General features: G+C 48.0%; 1 protein-coding gene across 1 annotated transcript in view; it reads right to left on the bottom strand.

Annotated features, from left to right (window-relative positions):
- Window positions 1-4,352, bottom strand: part of ABL1 (ABL proto-oncogene 1, non-receptor tyrosine kinase) — a 184,960-nt gene extending 180,608 nt beyond the window's left edge. Inside the window, exon 1 of the mRNA XM_060250770.1 lies at window positions 3,974-4,352. Coding sequence (XP_060106753.1) covers window positions 3,974-4,109 — 136 coding nt within the window. The 5' untranslated portion in view covers window positions 4,110-4,352. The remainder of the gene's footprint in view (window positions 1-3,973) is intronic.
- Window positions 4,353-12,667: the final 8,315 nt, after the last annotated feature.

Genomic DNA, 12,667 nt, shown 5'->3' with positions numbered 1-12,667 from the left:
GGCACATGTAAATAAAGGTTTCTTTAAGCCATTCTCTAGATTCTGCCTGAACATTTGCAGAATGATGCTGCACAGCACTACATAATATCTAACTGCATTCCTTGGACACTGAAAAATTCAAAACAAGGCAGCTTCCCGCTATAACTAACACAGCACCTGCGAAAAAGCTAACAGGTTTGAGAGCTATTCTTCCATTCCCCAACACTGCAAATTTGAAAGAGTTATATGCTGTTATTACTGTTGTTCAGGCGAACATTTCTATAAAGGAAAGGCTGTAGTATAAAATAATGGAGGGTGTTTTTATAAAGTGAGAAGGATTGCAGTCTACCCCACGGTTTATGTATTCTCTTTACAACATTTTCAACTTTTGTAATTTCATTTTTTTGCATTGGTAATAGCATGTCTGGCTTTTTGCATGGTTTCTAATTTTTGTGATCCTACTGCTATCGCATTGCTTGTTGGATGTCTCGTACCACTTGACTGCATTGTGTTACACTGTGCAATCCACCTTGAGGATCATCCAGAAAGGGTGGCTATCATAAATAAACTGGTCTTTTAGGACCCTGCCTCTTACCCACTCACAGGCCCCACAAAAATTCCACATCACAGGGTGTGCACAGCCTAGCCACAATTTATCACAGGCTCTGCTCCCAGAGGTCAGGAAGATCCTTAGGAGCAACTTTTTGCAAAGCAAGAGGGACACAGACACAAAGGTGAGCAACGCCAGAAGACACAACAGGACAATAACAGAACACACCTCTGCCACCTCCACAACAGCTCAAGAGCCTGCCCTGGGAGACAGATGGACCCTCGTGGTTTCCAGGGAACTCCTGGGGATTTTGAGAACTTCCCCAGTGATTCTGTGGAAGCCCTTGCAGCTCCATGGAATGAAGGGCTGGCTGGGGCCATAAACAGGGTGGCTTCTTGGTAGGGTAGTCAACTACACCAAAGGCTGCTGGTAAACCTAACCATGTCAACAGGCCCCCTGTCTAGTTTTCTGGACTCAAACTGTTAGATCTTCCAGCACACTGTGGCTCTGTATCAAGTGGCAACCAGTGTTCCCTCTAAGCTGAGTTATTGTGAGCTAGCTCGTAGCTTTTTAGCCCCGGGCTCACACATTTTTGTCTTAGCTCATGAAAAATGGCCCCAGAGCAAACTAATTGATGCAGTAGCTCACAACTTGAATGCTAGTAGCTCACAAAGTAGAATTCCTACTCACAAGACTCCACAGTTTAGAGGAAACATTGGTGGCAACATAAGAACATTTGAGAAGCCATGTTGGATTAGGCCAATGGCCCATCCAGTCCAACACTCTGTGTCACATAAGAACATAAGAGAAGCCATGTTGGGTCAGGCCAATGGCCCATCCAGTTCAACACACTGTGTCACATAAGAACATAAGAGAAGCCCTGTTGGATCAGGCCAATGGCCCATCCAGTCCAGCACTCTGTGTCACATAAGAACATAAGAGAAGCCATGTTGGATCAGGCCAATGGCCCATCCAGTCCAACACACTGTGTCACATAAGAACATAAGAGAAGCCATGTTGGATCAGGCCAGTGGCCCATCCAGTCCAGCACTCTGTGTCACATAAGAACATAAGAGAAGCCATGTTGGATCAGGCCAATGGCCCATTCAGTACAACACTCTGTGACATATAAGAACATAAGAGAAGCCCTGTTGGATCAGGCCAATGGCCCATCCAGTCCAACACTCTGTGTCACGTAAGAACATAAGAGAAGCCCTGTTGGATCAGGCCAATGGCCCATCCAGTCCAACACTCTATATCACATAAGAGAAGCCATGTTGGATCAAGCCAGTGGCCCATCCAGTCCATCACTCTGTGTCACATAAGAACATAAGAGAAGCCATGTTGGATCAGGCCAGTGGCCCATCCAGTCCAACACACTGTGTCACATAGTGGCCTAGATAGATAGATAGATAGATAGATAGATAGATAGATAGATAGATAGATAGATAGATAGATAGATAGATAGATAGATAGATAGATAGATAGATAGATAGATAGATAGATAGATAGATAGATAGATAGATAGATATAGATATATATAATAGCCACTGATGGACCTCTGCTCCATTTTTTTATCTAACCCCCTCTTGAAGCTGGCTATGCTTGTAGCCGCCGCCACCTCCTGTGGCAGCTTTGCCATGTTAATCACACTTTGCGTGAAGAAGTACTTCCTTTTATCCGTTCTAAGCCTACTGCTCAGCAATTTCATGGAATGCCCACGAGTTCTTGTATTGTGAGAAAGGGAGAAAAGTACTTCTATCTCTACTTTCTCCATCCCATGAATAATCTTGTAAACCTCTATCATGTCACCCCGCAGTCGACGTTTCTCCAAGCTACTGTGGGGTGACATGTTAGAGGTTTACAAATTATCTTGTAAAAAGTTCTCTGCAATCTGAAGCAGAACAAGATTTGGCTCCTTTCAACCAAGTCATTTTGATTTTTTTTAAAGCAGACTTTCCTCACCTTTAGAAAGGAACAGGGGGCAAGTAAGAACCCCTCCCCTATAGTAGCTCAAAAGTGTCCCTTATTGAATTCCCGAACCCTGCCCACCAAGACAGTATGAGCTGGGGGGGGGGGGAAATCCCTCCCAATCTCCAGTATGGCAGTCAGTCAGAGATGCCATCCTGGGTCTCCAGCACCCATCCAAGCCCTTCTCGCCACTGTACATGAGCAGGAACATTTTCATCATCCCTACCACATATCCATCCCATTCAGGACCCAACACCAGCCACATCAAAGTCCTGAGGCCACCATCAAAAGGAAGAACAATCAGCATCCAGGACATGGGAAAGTCAGAGGAAAGCAGTGGGATAGGCCCCAATTATCAGCAATTACGTCGGGCTAATTCAGGGAGTCATCCCACAAGGCACATGCTTAAACTTTTTTCAAGCAGTGCCACAAAGAGATCAGATAACTTTTGTAGGGAACAATCCCTCCTTGCAGAAGCCTGAAATATTAGATCGAAAATCTGCTGATGAGCATTCTACAAACACCAGCCCCACAATCCCTCAATTTACACAACTCGCTTCTACTTCTAACAAACTACTTCTTTCAGCTGCTGAGGCACATGCTCCCCACCCCCCACCCCAATTAGAAGCTGAACCAGCTTTTTTTGAACTGTGTTCTCAGGAAATTTCTAAGGAGCTTATTAGGGTTCTCCTTAATTAGAAGATCAATAATGGCAGGCCAGCTGCTCTCAGATGTTTAAAATAATAATTACGTTCACGACTTGCCTTTCCTCCATCAGGGAACTCAAGGGGGCTTGCATAAGTTTCCCAGGAGAACTGCTATCCAGGCAACTGACCAAAATCAGGCCTGCTGAGTTTCAGTAAGGTGGCTGTATCGTATGCCTCCTAACTATGACCTGGGCCCTGCTTGTCCTGTATCGTCCATGTTCTCCTTCAGTGTGCACTTGCTGGTCATGAGAGGGCAGAGATACTGCCCAACAGGCCAAGCTAGCTCCCAATACGAACTCTGTGAGAGCCCTAAAATGTTTGCGGCAAGCAAAAGTTCTATGGATTCCTTAGCACACAAGGCCAAGCAGGAAGGACATTGGGACGCCATCCCTCTAGACATTACTTCTCTTGCCCTGTAACACACAAAAGTTTCGCAGGATTAGAAGCGCCGATTAAATAATGACAGAAATGCTCTCCTGTTCTTGGAAGTACTTATAACACATGCTTGATTACATGATTTCAGCAGGTCCTCTGCCAGTATCTGCCTCTCCGATCCCAAGTTCATCATGTGGTTCCCCATTCCACATTCAAAGAACACATCCATTCACGCAAACTTCTAGCTACTCAAAGATCCCAAGCATTCTTCCACAGCTGTTCAGATTATGCTGTGTTCGCAAAATACTGATTAAACCACTGACTATATGTGAAAAGACTCTGTTCCCATGCAAAGAAAACATAAAAGCTTAATAAAAATGGTACTGCTTACCATGTTCCAAGAAAACATTACAGTGAGGCCCTCCATGCCTGGATGTTTCCTTCTTCCCCGCTCCCTTAATAAAGTGCAGGGCAGGCAGACTCGGCCTCCGTTGGTCCCCAAGAACTTTTCCAGGCTGCTGACCCATAAAGTATTGAAAGGCAGGTATCCCCAAGACAAGGATCTTCCAGATTGGCAAGAAGTTTCACAGGAGATGAGTTCTGCTTGGCAAAGCAAGATTATTCAAGGCACAGTTCCAACACACGCTTGTTCAGTGCTGAAACAATGTTCATTTGGCAAATAATGAATTAAAAGTTTCACTTGGAAGCTCAAAAGCTACCCAAAAAGTTTTTTTTTAAATCCTTGTCTTTAATCTTCCACAGAGCAAACCAGTACTAGCTCATTTTGCACCAAGGAACAAATGACAAAAGGGTCAGCCAAGGCAGGAATAAATCATTTCACTATCAGCTGGGAACCAGATTCTTTTTCTTTTCCTTTGCATAGCAGTTACCCATCACAGGCCAAACTGACAGGTGTTCAGCTTCAAGTATTTTTCAAATGCAAGAAATACGTGTGCCACAGCCTTTATCCAAACGAAAGGCATAAATAGTTCAAGCTTTCTGCAGCTCCATGCAGGAGGTGACAGGCAGCAAATGTTCCAGTGGTACTCAGTCTCACCCAAATCCTCTCTATCCCATAGCGAGCATCCAGTCACACTCACCACGGATGCCTCTTTGATGTTCCAAGGAAAGCAAAAGGAGAAAGTGAGCATTTGGGATTCATTCTGAAGAAGGAAACATGAAGAGTCAGCAGAGTCACTCAGCAAATGGCAAGCAGCAGTTGCACCACTGTGAGGCTTAAATAAAGACACCCCAGACCTGTTCCATACTGGTCACATAAAGGGCTGCAGTGTCACTCAACGCAGGATACGCACAACTCCTGGACCAAAGGAGGCGCTTAGTCCGAATGTGCTCTCCAGGAGGAAGGTTTCTGCACAGCAGCCAGAAGTGATCCAGATGTGGCAAGTGAGCTGGCTTCATTCCAGATTAGTGCTGGACACGCTCGGGGGGGCGGGTCTCAAAGGCAGATGCTTTGGATCACTCCAGCAGGAGAACCGAGGAAAGCACAAAGGCGCCTACAATGCCCTACCATCCAGAGAATCAAAACGTATTTTCGAAGGCCAGGGTGTTCAGAAAGTCATCTCTGAAGTGGGAGGAACAACTGCTAGGCCTGCTCTGGTTGAGGGCAGAAGGGAAATCAGAGTGAGCTACATGCAACTGTACTTCGGGGCACAAGGGAAGAAAAAGAAGGGTGAATCAGAAAGAGAAAAATAAGTCACAAACAATGAAAAATTTGCCCCAAGGAGTTCAGCTGGGTGCACAAGAACAAGACTTAGGCTGCTGCCACCACCCTAAATAGTGAGAAGGTGAGGCACTCTATGGAGTAAAGGAATGTGTGCACAAATTAAAGCTCTCTTGGAGGGGAAAGGATCAAGCCTCAAAGATCTACTGGTGGGTGGGGAGAGGGTGAGAGAAGAAAACATCCCCACCTACAATTCAAACACAGGTAACACTAACACTGAAACCCGTATGGGGAATTAAAACAATCTTGCCCGGGAGGAAATCAAAATCCTAAAATCTTGTCAAAAGAGGGTCGGGGAGAAGAAGCAGCTGATAATATTGGATTTATATCTCACCCTATACTCTGAATTTCTGAGTCTCAGAGCGGTCACAGTCTCCTTTACCTTCCCCCGGGGAGGTGGGTGGGGCTGAGAGAGCTCTCCAAGAAGCTTCCCTTTCAAGGACAATTCCTACAAGAGCTCTGGCTGACCCAAGGCCATTCGAGCAGGTGCAAGTGGAGGAGTGGAGAATCAAGAGTCCGCACACTTCACCACTACACCAAACTGGCTGAGAGAGAGAGCGCGCCACCCACCCCCTGGTTAAAGTTCCAGCAAAAAGAAAAGGAGGACCAGAGGGGAGGGGGGGGGCCCTGTGAAGCTTCCCTTGAGCAGGCTGCAAACCACAGCCCTAGGGGCCAGGCTGCACTGGGGGAGGCAGCAAAGGGGGCAGCAGGCACACCCTCCCCCCCCACAAGGGAGACTTAGAAGGGGGGGCTGGCCCCAGGCGCCTCTTCCCTGCCCTCTTCTTCTCCCGCGTCAGAGCAGGCCCGAGGAGCCGGTGAGGGCCGCCCGCATGGCCTCCACTCCCCCCCCCCCGGCCTGCTCTTCCTCGCCGCGCTCGAGGGGGCGGCAGCGGCAAAGGGCCCGTCCCGTCCCGTCCGGCCGGAGGCAACGGGGCTAGAGCGGCAGGCGCGCCGGAGGAGGAGGAGGCGGCGGTGGCGGCGTCCAGAAGCGCAGAAGCGGCCGCCCGGCGGCCATGACGGGAAGGGAACCCGGCTGCTCGGCCCCGCCCCCTGGGCGGCGAGGGGCGGGGCGCGCAGGGACCGGCGCGGTTGCTAAGCGACCGAGGAGGGCGACAGGCCTCGCCGCCTCCGGGGCCTTCTGCAGCCTCCTCCCCGGGGGGCTCGCGCGAGCAGCCGGCGAAGCCTCTGGCTGGAGAGGGGAAGGGAAGGGAAGCCTGAGGGCGCTGCTGCTCCCGGGCAGGGAAGACCTGGATGTTCAGGGGCGGGCCGAGTCCCATTCAAGGAAGAACTGGGCGGGGCCAGGAGACGTCGGGGGCGGGGCCAGGAGCGAGGGTGATGAAGATATAGGATTTATATCCCACCCTCCACTCCAAAGAGTCTCAGAGCGGCTCACAATCTCCTTTCCCTTCCTCCCCCACAACAGACACCCTGTGAGGTAGATGAAGATAGTGGATTTATATCCCGCCCTCCACTCCGAAGAGTCTCAGAGCGGCTCACAATCTCCTTTCCCTTCCTCCCCCACAACAGACACCCTGTGAGGTAGATGAAGATATTGGATTTATATCCCGCCCTCCACTCCGAAGAGTCTCAGAGCGGCTCACAATCTCCTTTCCCTTCCTCCCCCACAACAGACACCCTGTGAGGTAGATGAAGATATTGGATTTATATCCCGCCCTCCACTCCGAAGAGTCTCAGAGAGGTTCACAATCTCCTTGGCCTTCCTCCCCCACAACAGACACCCTGTGAGGTGGGTGGGGCTGGAGAGGGCTCTCACAGCAGCTGCCCTTTCAAGGACAACCTCTGCCAGAGCTATGGCTGACCCAAGGCCATTTCAGCAGGTGCAAGTGGAGGAGTGGGGAATCAAACCCGGTTCTCCCAGATAAGAGTCCTCACACTTCACCACTACACCAAACTGGCTTTCCTGGGCGTGGCAAGGGTCTAGAGGGACCTTTCAGATGCCTTCCCGCCATTGGAAATAATGCAGGATGGGGCACCTTCTGTTGGGACTCTTAGAACTGGACCCCCTGGTCCAATCCTTTTGGAACTCAGAGGGTGTTTTGTGGAGAGGCAGCAGATGCTCTGCAGGAAATTTGGTGCTTGTGTCAAAAAACCAGCCCCCCCCCCATACCTGTGGATCAATTCTCCATTATTCCCTAAGGGAATCGGTCTCCATAGGGAATAATGGAGTGCCCAGCAGACATTTCCCTCCCCCACCCCCTCTTTCTGATGACCCTGAAGTGGGGGGAGGGCCTCCAAATCGGGGGATCTCCTGCCCCCAGCTGGGGATTGATTAAATATGACAAAACACTGTGAAACTTACACGCTTTAAACAAAATGCTCTACACACTTTTCTCCTTATTCTTAACAGTCACTCTTAACAAAATTTATATGACTCAAGACGAGTTCAATGTCCACAAAATGAAATAATGCTTCAGATGAGATCCAATACTGGATGCTGCAGATATTAGGTACCCTACCAACTCCTGCTGTTTTTAAATCCCTCTAGCTGGCAGATGCAGGTTGTACCAAAATGCTTGAATCAATCCTGATGTAGCAGTCCTCTATTCAACAGGTGCGGCTACACAATCCCAGGTTTAATTCGTTTTTCATTTGCCACTTCCACTGGCAGCAGTTATCACTGTATAAAGAAAACCATAGAGTTTGGGATGAATCCTTGGGAGTTCTGTCAGTGACATGCAGGAGAGATTGGATTTATACCACACCTTTCACTACCTGAAGGAGTCTTGGAGCGGCTCACAATCTCCTTTCCCTTCCCCTCCCCAGAACAGGCACCCTGGGAGTAGGTGGGACAGCGAGAAATCAGACAGAAACTGTTCTTGAGCAGAACTTGTGGCTGAATGAGGAATGAAAGGGAGATGGAACTGCTGCTAGCTGCCATTTTCCTATGAGTTTTCAGAGTGGATTCTTCACTGAGAAAAACCCAAAGAAAGAAAAGGGCCAGCGGAAATGATACGAGGAGGGAAATTAAAAATTTTGAATTTTGATGGGAAGAGACTTCATAGGAAGGGGAGGAATTGGAAGAGGTGACCTTTCAGCCTGGACTTTGTGTCCCTGCTGACCTCCTTCCCCTCCCCCAACTCCACTCTCCTGTCAGGTTTTGCCCCAGTTCAACCACGAGGCTCCTTAGGTTGCTCCAAAAGAAGCTATTATTGATGAGGCTTGAAGCAACCATTAACAACATGCATTTGCAAGATCAAGTCTTGCCAGACTGGATTGAATGGGCAGACCCTTGACACAGCAATGTTCCCTCGAAGCTGCAGAGTCTTGTGAGCAAAAATTCTACTTTGCGAGCTCCTGGCATTAAAGCTGTGAGCTGCTGCACAGATTATTGTGCTCTGGGGTCATCCTTCCTAAGACAAAAATGTGTGAGCCAGAGGCTAAAAAACTGTGAGCTAGCTTGCGCTAACTCAGCTTAGAGGGAACACCGGCTGCAACCTAACGGCTCCCTGTTCCCCATGCTTGCTGAAAGTCTTTTTGAATTAGCATGAAGCCCTTTCCCCATGCCTCAATGTAACTTCCAGTCAAGGTTACATTCCGCACACTCTTCCCATTTCAGTTGCTTTCTATCAGTGTTTCCCAGGGAGACCAGATTAATGGTGTCTCCCCGTACTCCTCTTCCACCTGCAGGCCTGGACCATCCCACAGCACACAAAATACTAAATGGCTACAAATCAATGGGGTTAGGATTCATAGATATAATTACAATATGGAGTTAAGTACATCATATAAATGCAATGACAATATAATAACGGAGCAGGGCCGGATCTAGGGGGGAGCAGAGGGCGGTGCTTGAGCCAGGCGCCGATGGAGGGGGGGGCGCCAAATTGGGTATGGAGTCCATTGCATTCTATGGAACCAAATTGGGTATGGAGTCCATTGCATTCTATGGAACCATAAGATAGAATGGCCTATAAGGGGTTGCTATTTTTTAATTTTTCCCCCATTCGAAAAACATGTAGATCCGGTCCTGTAATGGAGCATTAACAAGCTGGAAGCCAGGGACTGTATTCCCCAGCCTACCCTCCTCCATCCCTACAGTGGACTCTTATGGATTGTATCCTGATTGGCACTTGTGCCATGCCAAGTGTGGGCAATCAGCCCTGACCGATTGTTACAACACTAAGCCATGCCAGGCTCAGGCCAGTCCTGTTTGGATTGTGCGACAGTAAACGATTCCTGACATCACCCCCATGCAGCCTCAGAATCCTTCTTCACCCTCCTCGTCGAGAGCCAACACTGAGATGAGTAAAGGCAGAGCAGACTCACCATCAATACAGACACCTACAGACCAAGGAGAAGCCACGTTTCTGAAAAACACAGCCTGCTGTAAGCAGCCATGAAGAGGCTTCGGAGACAGCATGTACTCTCAGAGGGGTTGTTCAAGCTTTTGCAATACAAATGCAGCAGCCACTTCACTCACAAAAGGACTGATGAACGGACTATTCCCATCAATAGACCATCCTCTATTTGTCTAAACCATTCTTTCTTTCTTCCCCTCTCTTGGTGCCACTAAAGCAAATATTAGGCTCTAAATTGCCCTATACATTCTCCTTTATTTTTCATAGGACCCACCCCAAGAAAGATCTAATGCATTTTGGGAATCTTTTGTTCAAATATCCTGGGGACCATCTAGCCTGTCAGTGGGCATTGTTAAGACCCCAGCCTCAGGTTACGAATTTGGCTATTTAAGGCAGACTATCCAGCCTGGCAAGCGCACCTGTTTCAGTACAGGCCCTACCTTGCTGTCAGAGGCGCCGCCTTACCGGATCACTTTGGGTCCCTTATTGCGAGTGACACTCGTTGTCTCTTGCCATCCCTCCCCACTCTCATGTCTTCGCTGCTGAACCCGTCTTCAGAACAGGCGAAGTATTGCCCCTCAACAAATTCCTCTATATTTTTCCTCACTATTCTTCTTAGTTCTGCATTAAGTGTGTTGAATGCTTGCTATTTTCATTGCATGAGTGAACTTTCCACCAATAAAAAGAATTGCTTTTAGTTCAAAATCTCTTCATTGCCTAAGGGTCTCCTGGGAAAACTGACTCTGGTATACACAAACTGGGAGAGCCAGTTTGGTGTAGTGGTTAAGTGTGCGGACTCTTATCTGGGAGAACCGGGTTTGGTTCCCCACTCCTCCACTTGCGCCTGCTGGAATGGCCTTGGGTCAGCCATAGCTCTGGCCGAGGTTGTCCTTAAAAGGGCAGCTGCTGGGAGAGCCCTCTCAGCCCCACCCACCTCACAGGGTGTCTGTTGTGGGGCAGAAAGGGAAAGGAGATTGTGAGCCGCTCTGAGACTCTTCGGAGTGGAGGGCGGGATATAAATCCAATATCTTCAATCTTCTTCACAAGTTATCATTCCCAAATATTTTGGCCATCTTGTCCACTTAAATTCCCCAAAGATATTACATGGGCAATTTGGCTAACAAAGCAAAGAAAATAATATCATTAAAAGCAACAGCCAAGACTGTCAGGGACTTGTTCCTGGCATTTCCCTGGGCACTGCTCCCAAATCTATGGGGATTTCCCAAGTCAGAGATGGCAGCCCTCTCTGAGAGCAAGGCAACAAATAGCCAGTATAAGGGAACGCCTCTCAATTGCAATCCTGTCTCTCCTTTGCCAGCACTAACAAGTTCTAATGCAACAGTTCTGCAGCAGCCTGGTTCCAGGCAAGAGCCAGGCTGTTTTCCATGCAAAGACACAGGAAGTGGTAGATCCAAAAGACAGAGAGAAAGAAGGTTTTGCTGTTTGCTCTTCTGTTTAATCGTATCAGTTATGCTGGAGGTCCCCCAACTGTGTCCCAAATTAGAACTGGATTACTTTGTTCCACAGAAAACAGTGTTTCCATTTAACACTGAGGACAGTGTGACAGAATCCAAGCGTGGGAGGGATTTTCTGCAGTAATGGCTCCCACATTCTGGCATCTACCATGTGCTATACTGCAAGAGATAGCGTTGCAAAGTCCAAGTTGTTGGTATTTTCCATTCTGATTAATGCCTTGTTAATTGTGCCCTAGAAGGAACCCCATTTTGGCCTCAGCTCTGGTTTGCAGCCTCCTTAGCATGACCATTAATCCAGCACTGGCTCTTGTCTGCACAAAAATCTTCTGAGCCCGAGAGAGCCAAGAAGACATTTGTTTGCAAGCATAAAAAAGGTTCTCTGTCTTTATTAGTGCAAGCAGGCAGCACACATAACCTGACACTAAAACAGCCCCGGAGCCCAATAAAAATGACAGTAAAACGCAAAGGATTTGATTTATCGAACTTCTCACGCTGCCACGTGCCAAGAGCAGAAAAGAAACCTCGCCTTAAGAGGCAGGCCATCCTTGAGAAATTAAAAGTTCTTGTGCTTCAACCAAGCAATCAACAGACTGGTAATTGTGGATCTCTGCACCCCAGAGCTTCATAAATTTATTTTCACTGACATCCATTTTGCTTTGAGCAATGGATTTCTTTTTTTTATAGCTAAATAAAAACACAACAAGATGTATTGCTGCAGAAAGGCAAAAATGAGGATTACCTGTTGTGGAGCAATTAGGACAACACACCTAGTAGCATTTTTCTTTCAAGAACACTGCTGAGTTGAACTATGTTGCTATGCAGCCAGAACAGGGGCTCCCAATCTGACCGCTGTGTTGAAATTTGCCTTGGAAAGTTAAACTGCGATTGTTGCCAGGCGCAACTGCATTTCTACCTGGTTGGCCTTCAAGAGATGGGCTGCAGTGAAGCAGGCAAATCCTTTGATGCAATCTCGGCAGGGTGTAATCACCTTTTTGCATAAGGGATGGAAGAGGGATCTCAGACCTAACACCCTTAAGAGGCAAGTAGCTGCCATTGCTGTGGTACTGGGCAACAGGGGGTTAGGAAATATGGCTTCTAACAGATATATTAAACAGTACCTAATGGGCACCATGAAATTGGCACCTCCAGTCAAACACAGATTTCTGTTGTGGAGTCTATCAAAAATGCTTCGAACCATCGAACACAATAGAGTTAAAGCTCTTATCATGGAACGTTGCCTCCCTGGTTGCCATCACATCAGCGAGAAGTTTCTCAGCTCAGATCTCTAATCAGTTAGAAAAAGATGCGGCACAAACTGGACGTTGGAAACTGGACTACATAAAGAAAACTGCTTCTTTCAGGCTGTCAGATGCGCTTTTTGTGTCTCATGGAACAATGAGACACAAAAAAGCCCTATATGGCCTGGGACCTGCCTACCTGAAGGACCGTCTCTCCCCACATGTTCCCCAGAGAGCACTGAGGTCAGGAACACAAAATCTCCTCTCTATCCCCGGGCCAAAAGAAGCCCGCGTGAAAGTCACCCGAGATAG

The sequence above is a fragment of the Heteronotia binoei genome, chromosome 12 (genome assembly GCF_032191835.1).
Source record: "Heteronotia binoei isolate CCM8104 ecotype False Entrance Well chromosome 12, APGP_CSIRO_Hbin_v1, whole genome shotgun sequence".
In the NCBI taxonomy this organism is placed as follows: domain Eukaryota; kingdom Metazoa; phylum Chordata; class Lepidosauria; order Squamata; family Gekkonidae; genus Heteronotia; species Heteronotia binoei.
Note: the sequence above shows the minus strand (reverse complement) of the source record. Positions and strands in the feature narration are given on the sequence as shown.